At 45.7% G+C, this 17974-nt stretch overlaps 2 protein-coding genes across 2 annotated transcripts in view; one reads left to right on the forward strand and one right to left on the reverse strand.

The window, feature by feature from the left end:
• Positions 1–11216: 11216 nt before the first annotated feature.
• On the reverse strand, positions 11217–13681 carry CAPZA3 (capping actin protein of muscle Z-line alpha subunit 3). The gene is made up of 2 exons (XM_019544481.1): positions 13543–13681; positions 11217–12745 (listed from the first exon to the last, which is right to left on the reverse strand). The coding sequence occupies exon 2, from the start codon at positions 12719–12721 to the stop codon at positions 11855–11857; it is 867 nt and encodes a 288-aa protein (XP_019400026.1). The 5' UTR covers positions 12722–12745; positions 13543–13681; the 3' UTR covers positions 11217–11854.
• A 536-nt stretch (positions 13682–14217) lies between these two features.
• Positions 14218–17974, forward strand: part of PLCZ1 (phospholipase C zeta 1) — an 87425-nt gene continuing 83668 nt past the window's right edge. Inside the window, 2 exon segments of the mRNA XM_019544483.1 lie at positions 14218–14409; positions 17366–17600. Of these exon segments, the coding sequence (XP_019400028.1) occupies positions 14227–14409; positions 17366–17600 (418 nt within the window). The 5' untranslated portion in view covers positions 14218–14226.

Below are 17974 nucleotides of genomic sequence, written 5' to 3' on the forward strand. Positions count from 1 at the left end.
GTTAGATGAACATCTTGCTGGGGTCATTTGACCCCAGTATTCTTTCCTGCCATGGCAGGGGTTCGGACTAGATGATCTGCTCAAGTCCCTTCCGACCCTAGAAACTATGAAACTATGAAAGCAATAGCCAACACATGCCATTTAATGATTCTTCCATACTGGAACAACTAACTTGTAACTTAGAAAGATTTCCAACTCAAAAAGCTGAGCATTGCCCACTTCAAGAGATCAAAATCATGAGGAAGACCCCATGACATTTCCTTTTCTTTAAAAATAAGGGAGAATATTTTGCATTATATTGTCCTTTCATTTTAGAATGTCCTGTGCCCAGCCCAGTATGAATGCACAAGTACTCTTGCCCCCTGTCCCCCGTGTAGTCAGAAAGGCCCCATCTGTACCTCATTAACCAGTTAATCATGCCTTAAGTGTCACCTGGCTCACATTCAATTAACTAATGGAGTGATTAAAAGATGAATAAGCTACAAAGTTATTTCACAGACTGTGTAATAACTTTGTAGCTGCTTCCTATCATGCTATTACTTGGATGTGTGACTAGGGGCCCCTGTGGCTAAGAATCCTGTTAGCTGATTAGAGCTCCCAGCTTGGGAGGCAGGGGGAAAATGTACCTGCAAGCCTGGTAGCTCCCAGCTGACAGGGCTTCCAGCCCTGGGGGAGGGCCCCCAAGCACCCCTGCAGCATAAGTTGTGGTCTCCCTGCTTCAGGGACCTCTGGGAGTCTCCTGTGGCTAGGAGCCTGGGTCAGCTGTTGGGACTCCCTGCTGTGTGATGATAAGGCCTGATGAGATCTGATTCACAATCCCGTAACAGAGCACACAAACAGAGTGCGCCAGTGTTTGCACCAGCATTCGCACAGGCGGGCAAGCAGGAAGGGTCAGGAGGCAGTCTTCAGCAAGGGTAAGGCGAAGGCACCACACAATAAATAAATACAAATGGTGTCAACGTGGAGTGCAGCTAGGGCCCCTACCCGGCTGGTGCCGCCTACCCGGGGCTTCTCTGAGGTCTACACCCAGACAGAGCCCACAGTGGGGCTGGCGTCACCCTTACCCCTGGCCTGCAGGGGATGCCCAGCAGGACCTGGGGGGCAGGGGAGGGGGGCCCCTACACCTGTCCTGCAGGTGCCCGTCTTAGGGTCTTGGAGGCACAGGTGAGGGAGCTCCAGGAGGAGGTTAGCAGGCTGAGGGGGATCAGAGAAGCGGAGGATGAAATTGATAGTTATTTCATTTCCCTGCAGGGCCAGGCACCAAAGGGAGAAGCACCCCGCGAGGTGACCCCCTCAGCGACCTGGCAGAAGGTTCCTTCCAAAGCCAGGGCAGCTCGCTGCAGTGCCCTACCAGTTCCCCCGGTCCAGCTGGAGAACAGGTATGAGGCCCTGATGTCACTGGAGGAGGAAGGAGAGGAGAGTAACCCGGGAGAAGAGGCTGCTCCATGCACAGAGCAGACTGAAGGAGGCAGGTTGACCTGGAAGAAGAGATGCTGGGTGCTTGTCATAGGCAACTCCATTCTGAGAGGTATGGAGGGTCCCATCTGTTGCCAGGATCCCTTGACACATGAGGTGTCCTGTCTACCCGGAGCGAGAATTCAGGATGTGATGGAGAGGACCCCAGCCATTATTCAGATTATTATCCCAGGATATTAATTCACGTGGGTATGAATGATGCGGCCAGCAGAAGCCTGGATTGCCTGATGAGGGACTACCAAGCTCTGGGAGGCAAGCTGAAGGAGACAAAGGCATAGGTGGTCTTCTTTATCCTTCCAGTGAAAGGACGGGGACGATGACATGAGAACTGCATCAGAGAGGTCAACTTGCGGCTTTGGAAATGGTGTCTCGAGGCGGGCTTTAGCTTCCTTAATCACGACCCATACTTCCAGATGAGAGACATGTTCGGGTGGGATGGGCTTCATCTCTCCCCTAAAGGTAAGCATGTGTTCTCTTTCAGGTTAGCTGATCTCTTCCAGTGGGCTTTAAACTAGGTTCGTTGGGGGAAGGGGAGGATGAGGTCGGAGGGAGCATCAGAACACCAAACCGTGAGTCATCCACAAGTACAGCTCAGCCAAGACTGACAATGAGCATACGAAATACCCAGGTAAGTGACAGGGGCCCAAATAGTCCTGGGGTTAGGGAGGCAGGGCATTCACCTTCAGGCTTTAAATGCCTATATACCAATGCTCATAGTATGGGGAACAAGCAGGAGGAACTTGCTCTCCTGATAGCTAACGCAAACCTAGACATAGTGGGGCCCACTGAAACATGGTGGGATCCAACGCATGACTCGGTGGCGAACATCAAGGGCTATAGGCTGTACAGGAGGGATAGAATAGGGAAGAAAGGTGGAGGCGTGGTGTTGTATGTCAAAGAGCAATTCACATCCTCAACAAGCAGCACTGGGTCAGAGGAGGGGCAGACTGAAGTGCTCTGGGTCAGATTACAATGGGGTCGGGGGAAAAGGAACTTAACGGTGGGGGTCTACTACAGACCACTCAACCAGGGGAAAGAACTTGACCGGGAATTCTCAGGTCAGGTCGCAGAGGCAGTTAAGTCAAAGGATGTGGTCATCATGGGGGACCTAAACTATCCGAACATCTGCTGGGAAGAGCAGTCAGCCAGGTCTGAACGCTCATGTAGGTTTCTAGCCATATTACAAGATCTCCATCTAACCCAGGAGGTGCACAGCCCCACCAGGGGAAATGCCTTGTTAGACCTGGTGCTGGCCACACGTGACAACCTGGTGAGGGGACTGCGGGTGCTCGATCACCTGGGCGACAGTGATCATCACCTACTGAAATTCACCATCCAGTGCAGGGTAGCAAAGGCCTGCAGCAAGACAGTAACCCTGGACTTCAGGAGGGTGTATTTCAATGAGGTAAGGAGATTAGTTGGGAAGAGACTGAGGTCCCAGAGGGGAGGGGAGTTGGGAGTCCAAGAAGAGTGGTTGTTCCTTAAAGAGATGATCCTCCAAGCTCAAAGGGTGGCAATCCCAACAAAGGTCAAAGGGAGCAAAAGCGCCCAAAAGCCCCCTTGGCTAACAAAAAGCATCCAGGAACGTCTCAAGGCTAAAAAGGAGGTGTACACCCAATGGAAGGATGGGGTCATTACCAGGGAGAGGACTATACAGCCGTTGCTTGGGTTTCTATGGGGGCTGTTAGGAAGGGTAAGGCGAAGATGGAACTGGGACTAGCAACCAGGATCAAGGACATCAAGAAGTCCTTTTTTAAATACATAGGGGGTAAAAAGAAGGTTCTGGTTAACGTAGGGCCTCTGCAGGACACACTAGGAAGTCTGGTAGTCGCGCCAGACATCAAAGCTAACTTATTTAACAACTTCTTTGCCTCCATTTTTCTGAGCAGGGACCAGGTCATCCCCACATCATGATCCTTGATGGTACCAGGGGAGGCGCAGCCAGGCCCAGGGTCGGAGTGGACCTACTCAGGGACCTCCTGGTGGGACTGGATGCGTCCAAATCAGCAGGTTCTGACGATCTCCACCCCAGGGTGCTGAGAGAATTAGCAGAGGTCATTGCGGGTCCCCTGGCAGTTTTACGAACACTTGTCGTGCTCTGGTGAGGTGCCAGAGGACTGGAAGAGGGCCAATGTGGTCCCCATTTTCAAAAAAGGGAGGAGGGAGGACCCAGGAAACTATAGGCCTGTTAGTCTTACCTAGGTCCTGGGGCAGCTCTTCGCGAAAATTATGCAGGAGCACATCTGGGAGGGACCAGCAGGGGAGTGTATGCTTAGGGGCAACCAGCATGGGTTCATTAGAGGCAGATCTTGTCAGACCAACCTAGTGGCCTTCTATGATCAGGTCACTAAATCCTTGGACACAGGCGTCACGGTGGATGTAGTCTGTCTGGACTTTAGAAAAGCCTTTGACACTGTCTCTCACCCCATTCTCATTAAAAAATTAGGTGACTGTAGTGGCGATCCCTACACGGTCATATGGGTCACCAATTGGCTGGAAGGCTGTACCCAGAGAGTGGTGGTGGACGGGTCATTTTCGACCTGGAAGGATGTGAGCAGTGGGGTTCTGCAGGGCTCAGTCCTTGGGCCCGCACTGTTCAACATCTTCATCAGCGACTTGGATGTGGGGGTGAATAGCACCATGTTCAAATTCGCAGATGACACTAAGATGTGGGGGGAAGTGGGCACGCTAGAGGGGAGGGACAAGCTGCAATCAGATCTGGAAAGGATACAGGGGTGGGCAGATGAGAATAGTATGGGTTTCAACACTGACAAGTGTGAGGTACTGCACCTGGGGAAGAAGAACCAGCAGCACACCTACAGGCTGGGGAACTCTCCTCTCACCAGCACAGAGGCAGAAAAGGATCTTGGAGTCATTATTGACTCAACACGGGCCGCCAGTGTGAGGATGCGGTCAGAAAGGCTAACCGCACCTTGTCATGCATCCATAGATGTATCACGAGCATATCCAAGGAGGTGATCCTCCCCCTCTATGAGACCTTGGTCAGGCCCCAGTTGGAGTAATGTGTCCAGTTCTGGGCGCCGCACTTCAGGAGGGATGTGGACAACATGGAGAGGGTCCAGAGGAGGGCCACCTGCATGATCAGGGGCAGCACAGCAGGTCCTACAAGGAGAGGCTATGGGATCTGAACCTGTTCAGCCTCCACAAGAGAAGGCTGAGAGGGGATCTGGTGGCCGTCTATAAACTTGCCAAGGGAGACCAGCAGGCAATGGGAGAGTCCCTGTTCCCCTGAGCACTACTGGGAGTAACAAGGAACAATGGCCATAAGCAGACAGAGAGCAGATTCAGGCTGGATATCATGAGGAACTACTTCACAGTCAGGGTGGCTAGGATCTGGAACCAACTTCCAAGGGAAGTGGTCCTAGCTCCTACCCTGGGGGTCTTTAAGAGGAGGCTAGATAGACACCTTGCCGGAGTCATTTGACCCCAGCATTCTTTCCTACCATGGCAGGGGGTCGGACTTGATGATCTGCTCACGTCCTTTCTGACCCTTCTAACTATGAAACTATGAAGTGCACTTCCTGCCATGCACGTGGCATGGCAAGAGGTATGACTGTGGATCCCACGTTAGATCCTTCCTTGCCTTTACCTGCATGCGTAGAGGGGCCCTCAGAGAATTTGGGCCCTTTGGCCCCTGCCTGAATTAAATCTGCTCCCACCTCCCAAATCAGTTCTGTTCCCCCGTGCCTGAATCAGTTCTGCAACCCACATCAGTTCTGTCCATCTCTTAGCCCTGCATCTGCTCAGTATCTACCTGTCTCGTTAAGAGCTCTTTACTCACCTCTCTGAGGCTAGGATAGAGGGTAAGGCCAGGAATTCCTTCTCTCTCTTCCAGGCTATAACAGCTGCAGCAGATGTCCCTTGTCCCTCTTCTAAAACTGCAGCAGAGTATTTCCTTTCTACTCTTCTTTCCCATCTGAGGAAGCAGCTGTAGCTCAGTCCCCCTGCTCCTCCCGGAGACTGAGTATTACTAAGGGAAGGAAGCAGGGAGACGTAAAGGACCTATCTCCTTTTCTCACAGGAGGAAGGCTGCTAGGGAAGTAGGTGGAGATGTTTTCCCCTTCAGCACCCACACATCATCTCCACCTACTTCTCAAGCAGCCCTTTTGGCTACTGCTGCCCCATGAGATGCACAGGTGGGCCCAACAGCGAATGGAAGGGGGCCTTCCCCTAGTCGCACTAACATTCATAAGAGGAGAGGGATTGTGTCATTCCAGATTGTCTCCAGACCTAAGCCAACTCTTGTCACTTATAAGAAATTTGTGAGAGTTGACAATATTGGACACTGCTAGAAGCTGAAGATTCAGGAGCTTGGGTATCCACTCAGCTTGTAGCATATTGGAAACAGCAGATAAAGTCAATCTAACCATGAGAACTCAACTCATGCCAGACCTGGCCAAACAGTCAGAAAGAGGTGCCTGGCCTAAGAACATTGCCCAAATCCAGGGTTCACAGGGTTGGTGACATCACATAGAGTGACTGCATTCAAGAATATGTTGTTTTCCCTACAGCTAAAACATTCTTGTGTATTTTAAGTCAAATATTTGTGGATAAGAAATGTATTTGTTAAACCTGCATTTATTGCTTGTCCCTGAGGGGATAATAGGAAGACAGAGCTCCCACAGCAAGGTAGACTTTTGGGAGAAGTATGGGCTTGGGAGGGAGGATGGCACTGGGTCTGAGGCCTAGGTAGACTGTGGAGTTCCTCTACTGAACAGGCTGTCTGGTATGGGTCTGCACCTGGGAATGACAGAGAAAGAGAGGAATGATGATTTTCCATTGCTACTACAATTAACACTGGAAGAGTCTGAGGTTAATTTGTGGTAGGCTTGACTGGAAGATTTTTATGTATTTGTCATGCCTTACTTTCTTTGATAGTTCATAAATTTCAATAAAAATATTTTAAAAAACCTCTTCGAATGCTACAGTAATACACAGCCTTTGCCAATTTTATCACAAGGAACATTATTAATCTACTTTTTGGCCTTCCTTGCTTATACGGTGTAAATTAAACAATGTAAAAATGTTTTAATATTAAGTGATTTATATTTTAAGAATTAGAAAAATGTGTAGCTAGTCTGTTCTGACTGTCCTTAGGCTGAACGCCCTTGGACATACTACTGGCTTCTGGCACAGAGGAACTTGGCGTGCTCTGCTAACCAGATGATAGCCTATAATCTTTCCTGCCACGTTTTGTTTAGTGATTACAGCTCACCTGGGGAGAGCGGTGGCTAGTATTTGCCCCCTGTATGGCAGTCTCTCAGGCCAGGCTCACCCATCCAGATGTCTTTTGGATCTGGACCACCCACGCTGCAGTCTCCCAGAGCCTGGCTTGGCTTCTGGGCTTACCTACTCATGGCTCTGCAACTGACCAGTATTTCTACTGGCAGAGCTCCTGTCTCTATCTTACTTTCTCCCTCTCTGCCTGGCTTCTATAGCTGGGCCTCTTATATATACTCCCTGGGGGAGGCATAACTTTCAACCTGGGCTGGCATCCTTAAACATACAGGGTCCTCTTTATATGTAATAGGGGTAGGGGTTCCCTATTACTCGTTTTCTTTTTACCTTAGCCCTGCTGCCATTTGAAGGTAGTTAGAGAAAACACTTGTCTGAAGCTAGAATTAGATCTCCACTACTTGCTTCATCTGCTCTAACTCATTAACAAGCCATGATGCCTTATTCTTCTCATTCTTCTCCCAGCTTGGTACTAGGAAGTCAAAGGCATACTGGCTCTCCAGGCATAATTTTAATCAGTACACACAGCAATATAGGCAATATTAAACCATTCTCTTATTTTGCACTGACTGATGAAAAGAAAGAGTCCATATTCATTGTAGACTTACAAACAAAATAATATTCATAGACAGGCTAATATTTTTTCTCATCTTCCCATATTATTTGTTGACTAACACCAAGAATAACTAGCATTCATTCATGCACATGCCAGTGCGAACACATAACCCAGCTCTCTGCCTCTTTAAAAGGTACCCCCATCCGTTCTGAAACTATTATGTTTCACAGCAGTCGAAAAGCTGAAACTGAAATATGTTTCAATTATAACTGGTGTATTTGAAACTCCGGTGGGTGGCAACCATTTTGCTAAGCTAATGCCCTAACATAATTCAGATGCAATGTAAAAACAAAAATGTTATTCAACCTACTGTAATACTGCCATAACAGGCAAACTTTATTTATATAAACAGTAAATAGTTAATTTAAATATTAAACATTGACATTTATTTGATCATAGTGAAGATTGTAAACTAGTTCACTGGTTTCAACCTGAGATCCAGTGCTGTTGGTGTAACAGAAAATGGCACTTTTCATCTGAGTGACCCTACCCAACAGCAAGTACACAATTAGTAATACGAGTACAATGTGTACTCCAAACTTGGTAACTTTTTGCAACTGTGCACTGGGGTTGAAAATATGACAGCAAACTTCTGCCTTTTTATATCCATTTCATGTTTTGTAAGAGGTGAAAAATGTGTATTTATTATGTACATTTTTGTAATACTGCTCTAAATTGAATGAGTGTCATTTTCCTCTTAGGTGAGTAGTTAAGGCCATTCATAGTAATAAGCAAAGAGAAGGGAAAGGAAAAAGAAATTAGGACAAAAATTGGATAGGAACATATTTGATTATATCATTACAGACACAGAGCAGTTTTTCAATAGCCCAAAGATATGCGAGATGATGAACTAAGAGACACTATACGCTTTTTTACCTCTTTTGAACTGCTGCTGTTAAATGACCTCTTATGAATAAAGACTGGTTAAAATTTCACTGAAATGTATGTGAACCTCTCACAGTTCCAGAAGACAGGAAGAGATTAATGTTGTGCCAATATTTAAAAAGGGTAACTGGAATGACCCAGGTAATTGAAGACTTGTCAGTCTGACATTGATTCTGGGCAAAATAATGAAAGAGCTGACATAGGACTTGATTAAGAAAGAATTAAAGGAGGGGAACATAATTAATGCCAATCAACTTGGATTTACAGAAAATAGATCCTGTCAAGCTAATTTGATACCTTTTCTTCTGAGATTACAAGTTTAGTTGATAAAGGTAACAGTGTTGATGTAAAAGACTCCTGTAAGGCATTTGGCTAAGTACTGCATGACATTCTGATTAAGAAACTAGGACAATAATAAATTAACATAGTAGTCATCTACTGGATTAAAACCTGGCTAACTGACAGTTTTCAGCATATAATTGTAAATAGGAATTTGTCACTGAATATGTGCTATTCTAGTGGAGTCTTACAAGGCCTAGTGCTGAGGTCTACATTAACTGACATTTTTATCAAATGTCACTGACCTGGAGGAAAACATAAAATCATTACTGATTAAGTTTGCAGACAACACAGCAGAGGGAAAGTACTAAATAGTGATGACAACAGGTCACTAATACAATGCAATTGAGATTGCTTGATAAACTCGGTAATAACAAACTCTATGCATCTTGATAAGGCAAGTGTAAAGTTTGACTGCTGGGACAAAGAATATAACAGCTGGGGAACTGATATTTGTTGAAACCAATACTAACATATTTAAAATAATTATTTTGCTAAATCTATTACTTTTTATACTCATTTCAACATTTTTAGTAGATTGAGTGGTTATACTTCAGATTGGCTTTCAGGTTCTATTAAAACTCTTAATTAAGAGAGATGATTAAATATCAAGAAAAGCAATTGTCAAAGATACCTAATTTAAAGCAAGTAGACATGTTAGAATCATAGGTGGCGGAAGGCCGGGGCTAATAGGGCTTAGACCTCCAAATGCAAGTAGCCTGGATGCAGGCTCTGGGTGGCTGCAGGAGCACACAGACAGATATCGACAAGCAGCCGGATTCTGCAGGCAGCTGGGAACCCAGCTTGGCCTGGCTGTGCGTGGAGCAGCTCCCAACATTTAAATGTGTGGACAGGAAGGGGTGTGGGGGAGGGAAGGGGCATGGTGGGGGGGCAGATTGAGGCCCCACAAGGGTGGGGTGTATGAATGAGGCCCTGGGGTAGATTGTGCGATGCTTGGAGCCCAGGCAGCTCATCCAGGGGTGCAGGGGGCTCCTGCCATTGCATGCACCCCCAGGGCAGGCACAGGGGACAGGTGCCACTTTGGACTGGACTTTATACCCTGCTGCCGGTGCCCCCGGAATTGTGCGATGCCATGTGCCTCCCATTGCCGGGTACGTGGTGCAGCCAGCAGGCAGGAGACGTGGGATTGAACTGCTCCTGAAGCAGCAGCAGTGGGGTACAGAGCCCAGTCCATAGCAGCAGCTGCCTCTGCTTTGTACACAGATCCAGGGAGAACATGCTCCCTGTGCCTGCTCCGGGAGTGCACCTAGCAGCGGGAGTCCCCCTGCACCCCTGAATGAACCACCTGGGCTCCAAATGTCCTATGACCTGCCACAGCCTGGAGCCCCATTCACCCCAGCCCCTGTCCCACTTGTGGGGGCCTCGATTTGCTCTCTCATGCCTCTTCCCCATGACAGACTTACTTGCTAGGGGAGGGTGGGGGGGCATGTGTGCACTCAGCCCCATCCAAATCATATTTTCTTCCTCCACCTATGGTTAGACTAGAAACCCTATCACATTTTTTAAATAAATAAAGAAAAAAAGTTAAATTTTCTTAAAGACAGAATATTTATACACACGCTCTGGGAGTGGGGGGGTCTAATTAAAGTGCCCAGAACGTCATATGTATCACTATCCCTGTGCTGAAAAATGGCGGCAGGGACACTTTAACTAAAGCTCATCAAACAAGCTTTAGTTAAAGCAAACCTGCCGCCATGTTTCAGCACACGGATGCTGATACATGCGACACTGGAGTCTGCTGGAGTGCGCTAATAACCACACTCAGCAGACTCGATTATAGTGCATCAGAGCCACCTCCCTGCACCTGTATAGGCACATTGTGTCTATGAAATATGGGGTATGAAATCTGAAAAATTGGGTAAGTTTACACAGTACAAGACATATCTGTGCAGAGATTTCCTAGCTCAGGGGTAGCCACCTTGCAGCATAGTTACCATAAGGGGTGTGGGCAGCCTGTGTGACACAGCAGATTGGGGAGGGGACAGGCAGCTCAGAAACAGATACAGCAGGGAGGAGAAAACAGCACAGCAGATCAGGCAGGAAGCACAGAACAGGATGCAAAAAGCAAAGCAGCAGCTTGGTCAGGAAGCACAATACAGGAAAGCTGAATAGTTGATTGGGTAAAGGAAAGGGATCTGAGTGGCACTCAGGGAAGATGCAGGGCTAATGTTTGGCATGCCTGCCCAAAAGGTTAGCTCCCAACTGTTTTAGCTAATGCTAAATTAGCTAGCTCTGGCATTAAAAGTAGAATAACTGTTAGCTCACTGTTCTGCCCACAATTGTTAGCCCTGCAAACAAGGCATGGAACTATGATAATGTAGCTAAATAGCCTCTAGTACCAAATCTCAACTTGAAGTACCTTTGGATGGCACTGCATTATAGTTTACAAACATATCATTGTGTTCCTCTTCTGCCTATAAATCCTGTTTTTAACCCATTTTTATGTCAGTTGTTAAAATAAACACTTTGGGGCAGGTAGTGGCTTTCATTTTCTCTCTAAATACTGCCACACCATGGTATCCTGATGTTCACAGCCGCTTCTGTGTGCTATTGTTATAATAACAGCACTACATACCAGCACATTCTCTAGTTTGCTTGCATATCACGCATCTATAATCTGTTCTGAAATTTTACTTTATTTTAATTTACTTTTTATTCAACTGTCAAAACTAGGAGAGGGGAATGGCACTGTTTCATTAATTTTGCTACACTAGGATGACAGCTACTGCAAGTTTCTTCTTTTGCTTGTAGGTCACATCACTGGTGGGCCCTGACAGTAATGCCAACAACCATATGTATTCCTCCCATTTTCATGTCTCAGTTTATAAGATTATAATATAGAAAAACACTGACATATATGAATATAACTTGAAGACTTAATGTCCTATGTTTCAATGCTATCTGAACAGTTGCTGTTTGCCCTTTAATACTGTTAGAACAGTGGCTTCATACCTTTTCCCATAATGAGTGCTAAATATAGAGTGAAATGAACTTATTTCCAGGTAAAGTGAACTTGCTACTGAAGATAACAACACAGAAATCTCACTTTACACACCAGATCAAATCACCACCGGTACTGGCCCATACCAGTTGCCTCAGAAGGTAACAAACCCCTCAAATGTTAACAACTTTTAGTAACTACTGACTTGGATTAAATTCAAAGTGGTGATCTAGTGGCAGAGGTCTAAATTTGCCTAAATTAACCAGAAATAAATCTGCCCTTCACAATAATAATTAGCTTTGTTTGGTCTAGACATTTACTCAAATTCTGCATTTAGAAATGCCGGTCCCTAGGTTCTGGTTGTTCAGTAACCTATTCCAGTTCATGACAGTGTTAGTGACTGGTAGTCGTCTTCGTACAGTTTTTCCCCATGCTTCTTCCGACAAGGCTTGTAAGTTTTCTATCAAGGCAACCTGAAAATTGTTATCTTCAGCTTCTATGAGTTTCACAAAATCCATGGCCAACTGTGCTTGGTCTATAACATGCAAGACTTCTTCAGTTGTCTTACTCACTGTCATGTGAAGATTAGCATAATTAAAGTAGTGTATTTGCAAATGGTAGATTCCTGTGACCTGCGTAATAACTGGAGATAGGGCAAAAGTCCATTCCGATTTCCAAATGGTATTCCAGAAACCCAGGGCTTTGTACTTGTGACCTACAATGCAAACTACAAATATTTGCCTATTTTTTAAAGTTTTTCTAAACACACTGCAGTCCCCTGAAGGGAAGTAACTGCTCACATATGCCTTTAAAGCACTATTGAGGGCTCTTCTCCATAACTCTGTCTCATCTAGCAGAACACCATGAAGCTGAAATTTGCTTGCTGTTTCACTCAGGTGATCAAATTTGAAAGAAAATTTGTTTTGAGGGTCAAAGAAGCGATTTCCTCCCAAGTCATTATAGCGAGTCACCAGTATATTTCTTCCTTCTATTCTGACTGAGGTGAAGTTGTTCTTATTGTGATGGGCACAGACCTGGGCAACCTCCTGCCTCATCAGCTCATCATCCTGAACCAGAGTACGGAGATCTTCAAATACATTACTAAATTCACCTGGTGGTGCCTGATATAGTAGGTTGCAAATGATTGACACTTTCTCTTTCTTATGTAAATCACATTCTTTGGACATTGTTTTACTTCTGTAGTACTGGAGCTGAAATAAGAGCATGAACTTTTCTGAAAAACTTGATTGAAATTGTAATTAACAGCAATCTACACCTTTAATGATGTTGCAGCTAAAATTAGTTTGCCAACTCTAAGACTTTGTGAGCAAATTCTAATCCTGTCTTGAGAGATCTAGGGCATTTGTCAACCAGGATGCCACAGCACCTGCAGGTGCCTTGAGATCCTTTCAAGGATGCTGAGATGCCACACAATGTTAGCTCTGTTGGGCTTGTGAGGACTCTGCTGGGACTCGCTTGATAAACATAAAGATTTCAAATAATTGAAAGAGCCATAAGTGTGGTCCTTTTGAGTTCTTTGCAACAGAAAAAATGGCTCTATCATTTTTCTGTAGTCAAAAAACTGAGGACTAAGAGCTGGCATGTTCCAAGGGGTGCCTCCAGTTTATCAGAGGTGACTTGAGTCTAAAAAGATTGAGAACTACTGATCTAGACACACAAATAAGTTCACACTAAAAAAAAGAGACTATGTAGCACCAGGACACTGGGGGAAACATCAGAGCAGAGAGCTGCAGTATTTGACAGCAGCAAAAATAAAAATCTTCCTCTACCAAGATATAGATGGAAGTGGGAAACATCTACTTAGCTCTGCCACAGCTCAGGATACAAAATAGGAAGCCTTCCCAGGAACCTTTTCATTGGGCTAGTTTTAAAAAACCCCAAGAGGTCCCAGTGAATTAAAGTACCTGGAGGGGAGGGGAAAGGTGGGACTAAATATACCGACACTGTGGTGCTGAGGAAATACCAGAAACTCTGGACCAGGTGATACTTTTTCTAAAAAGGGCTCCTAAAAGGTCCAAGGCAGCAGAGGGCAGAGCAGGGAGGGGGGCGGCAGGGGTGCGCAGGGCACACCAGACACTGTCAGGACAGGAGCAGCTAGGATGGCTAGGAACAGCCCCAGCAAAGGCAGCAGGTCAAGAAGGTTAAGGGGGTGGGGGGCAGGAGGGGTGAGGACCTGGTGGCACCCACCAGTCTGGCGCAGCCACAAGAGCGCTGCTAAGAGCTGCCCCTAGCCCCCGGGGCGGGCCCGCCACCAGCCTCGCTTTCGCGGAGGGGGCGGGGCGAGGCGGGAGGGGGGCCCGTTGTGACGCCACTGAGGCAGCACTGTTCTGGCCGGGTGGCCCCCTCCGGCCCCGGCAGCGGAGCAGGACGAGCCCGGGGCGACGTGGGGGAAGGAAGGTGGGCGGAGGTGATGCGGCGCCGGCAGCTGCCGAGACCACCGCAGTGAAGGGCTGCGCCCAGCACTAAGGAATGCTTAGCCGCTATGGAGGCCAAATATCCTTCTCGCCACCCGTCCCCCTTGGCCCACCCCGCCATTGGCCGCTCGCCCCCACGTGGTGCTGGCCCCGCCCCCTGCTCCCACGCGCTTGGTTGCGCCGCTGTTCGCCCGCCCCGGCGCGCATGCGTGGTGGCCGCCACGCTCCCTCTCCCTTCCCTCTCCCGCCGGCTCCTCATGCCCTGGCGCGCATGGGCGGCGGGTGGCGGCGGCGCGCATGCGCAGTTGGAGTCCTTAACGTGGCTGCACGTGGTTCCTGTCGGTGATCGAGGATGAGTTTCGGCACGGCAAGATCGACCTGGACAAGACGCTGAAGCTGCTGGGTCGGATGCAGCTCGGCTTCGACTACATCCACGTCAAGTACATCTTCAAGGTGAGGCGGTGCGGAGGCCTGGCGGCCGCAAGGGCTCATCGGCACAACAGCACCCCCCCAGCCGGGGTGGGTGCCAGAGTCGTGCGCCCCGAGCACATGGGGCAGCGCCTGCTAGCCTGTGGGCGAGTCCGAAGTGCCGGTGGAGGCTGCCTGGTGAATCCTTGCGAAGGCAAAGCAGCGTGACACCGTAGAGACTAACTGGCACAAAAGCTGCATAAGCTTTCTTAAGCGACTGCCAACCTTGTTGCCTGGAAATGTGAATGGACGAGGGCAGGAAAGTGGCCCTGCAGTCCCTGGGGGCCTTCTGGCCAGAGCCTCATTCCTGCTTAGCTAGATTGCTTGCTGGGCTCCAGATCAGTAGCCAGCCTGCGGATGATGGTGGACCAGGCGCTTCCCATCTAGCTGGCCTGCCAAAAATATTTGAGCACCACTGCTATGAGGGTTGAGGACCGCTGCTTTGAAGCCTGAGGCTGATTTTCAAATGCTAGACCCCAGCCTGCCCCTTAGCTCCCTCTTCCCAAATCTGACAATGATGGGGTTGCCCCTGTAACACAGAAATGAGAGGGGCAGTTGGCTGGAAGTCAGGCACAGTATACCTTATAGACTAACTCTGGGGTAGAAATGGATAAACTTTCATGAGCCTGAGCTCCCTTCCTCAGATGTGGCTTCCTCATCTGATGAAGGGAACTTGGGCTCACAGAAGCTTATGCATCTCTGATTTAGTTTGTCTGTAAGGTCTGTCTCTGCTCCACCTTCTAATATCCAAATGATCTGACCCCCTGAGAGTATCATGCAACATTTTTTTGCTTCTTCAGAGAGACTGATTATTTTTTACCTGATTTTTAGCTGAAAATGTTCCTTAGCATAAAAAGTGTGTAGTATCATTGTACAAATTGCAAGAACATCTTATCTTACTAAAAATGTCCCTTCTGTCTGATGAAGTTAATTTTTCGCCGTTGTCTGTAACTACATAGTGATAGTGACAGGGTTGTCTACTATGACTAAACGGCTACCTGAAAGATGGCTATAGAGCTCTTTTATGAACAGTTTCCTCTTTTTATTCCTTTGCTTTTCTTTCTTTCTTTTTTTAATTTCTTGTTCTGTAATATCACTGTGGGCATACTAGAAATAGGGAGATTGATGTTTGTTAAAGAATAGCAAGCACAGTTTCATAAGCTTCATTTCCACAGGAAATTCTTTTGTCAAGCTTACTACACTTTCTGAATAGCAAAGCTAAAGCTTCATTAATAAAAATAAAGATATGATAAGAAACTCCATGTACAAATCTATAATGCTCTTTCTATATATGTGTATGGAGTCCATTGTTGTAGTTTCCAACCATTCTTGTAAGTAGAGAGGTAGTTAGTCTAAAGGCAGGCAGAAGGCAAAGCAGCGTGGCATCTTATAGACTAACTGGCACAAGTGAAGCATAAACTTTCTTAAGTGACTGACTACATCATTGGATGCCATGAAACTATGAAGACGTGTCCGTTTCATGGCAGAGAAACTGCCCAAAGAACACTTTGGCCACTGACGTGAAAAAACCCAACAGAACAGCACTTTACTTGCAGAGGAAGTGTGTCAGTTTTGCCCAGCTTCTGTTTAGATCACATGTTTCAGTGAGATTTTTTGGTGCTTTTATCTAATAGCTGATTGAATCAACTATATAGATGTTGGGTGAGCTGGGTAAAACTGATGCAATGCCTTTTTTGGGCATGTGCTGCACTCTGCATGGGTGCACCAAGCTGAAACTAACTGGTTTTGTTTAGTTTGTTTTTTTTCCCCACTTCTGTAAGCAGCCTTTAGTTTTTTCACAAGGTTGATACCAATCTAGGAAAAGAAGCCACCTTACCCGAATCCCAGTGACTGTCTTAATTACCAGATAATTCTTCAACATATTTTTTCTTTTTATATTAATATGTGTGAGACCTTTTAGAAAGGGGTTGGGGCTAGATTTTGAAGATGTTGGTTTCTCAACCAGTGCTAAACATTTTAGTATTAAGATTTTATATCAATTTTTCTTCATTAGTAATTCTTCTTAAACAGTCCTAGTCAAAACATTTTTAATTAGATATCAGTCTGGAAAGGAATTAAGATTACAGAATCTTAATCTGCAGAGTTTAGATGCATTGATTTAGGTTACCACAGTTTATAGTTCTACATTATTTTATACATTCATAGATTTATTTTAGTAGGTGTGAGATTTCTTAGGAAGGAACTGGTAATACTTCTAATTTCCATGACATTATTTTGAATTCAGCCCATATTGGTAGTATGGAAAAATCCTTGCAAAATGCTAGTTTCATACTATCTTGTCAGAGCTCAAAGCTTCAGGGCAGTTTTGTGCAAACCACTGACCTCCATTACTAAAGTATCCCATGTGAAGGTGTCTACCCTCCCTCAGTCTCATCAGAAACAAAGGCCTGAATAGTACTGAATTTCTCAGATACAGTGTAGTCTTTAATATAGTTTGGGGGCATGTTGGGATCAGTGTTTTTTTTAGAAATATGTTCTCTTCCCAATTAAGAACTGTGCCCTCAAATCTATTCAAAATGTAATTGATGTTAATTGATAACAATATATTTAACTTTTCCATTGTCATAATTTTATTTTGTGCTTCAGATTCGCTAAACTACAATGAGACTGCATTCATGCTTTCTAATCTAATGCAAAAACATATATGCATCTAATTTAATTACATATATACTAATTGTCATGTGGTATGATTTAAATGTTCTTACATAAAATAAGACATTTTGACAGCCAAAAATTTGCTACTTGAGCTGCTTAGAATTGAGTTGCATCAGCGTAGTGCAGAGGACCAGTTGTATAGTAGTTACAGTGACAAGTTATTTTAACTGATGTGCTGGCTCTTACAATATACTCTTACGTGTTAATGCAGTGTTTTGGATATGTTGGCATTAACTAGTTTTTGCATTTTAGAAAACAACTGAACAGCGGAAGGTACGAACAATTAACATAGAAGACTTCATAGCAATTTATCGAACTCTTGCTCACAGAAATGAAATTCAGGAACTTTTCTTCAGTTATTCTCCAAACCACAAAATATTGACTGAAGCGAACCTGCTTGAGTTTCTCAAAAAAGAACAGTTTGAAACTGAGGCTACTGAAGCAACTGCCTCTGAACTCATTATGAGATATGAACCCATTGAAGAAGGTACATTGCAGCTTAAACATATGTTACATACTGGATATTCAGTTTTAATCTACAGATTATATTTTCATGTTATGGATGCATGTATATTTTAATACATGTCTGATTTAGCAAATTGTTGTGGTGTCTTTTAGTAAAAAACTGTGTGTATGTATGTATACACATATGTATGTGTGTATATATAAAATATTGCATACCATATGTACTCTGTTCCCAAAAATCAACCCTCTAAAATTGGGGTAGATGTTTCTTAGGCAGGGAAGCTCATTTGTCTTCACTGGAATAGAAACTTTGAAATGCTGTTGTAATGGTTGACATTTGTCTCTGGACTAGCACACGTCAGGAGCAGAGTCCAATTAGGCTATGAAAGGGTTAAC

Source organism: Crocodylus porosus, unplaced genomic scaffold (genome assembly GCF_001723895.1).
Source record: "Crocodylus porosus isolate Cpor-Errol unplaced genomic scaffold, CroPor_comp1, whole genome shotgun sequence".
NCBI lineage: Eukaryota > Metazoa > Chordata > Crocodylia > Crocodylidae > Crocodylus > Crocodylus porosus.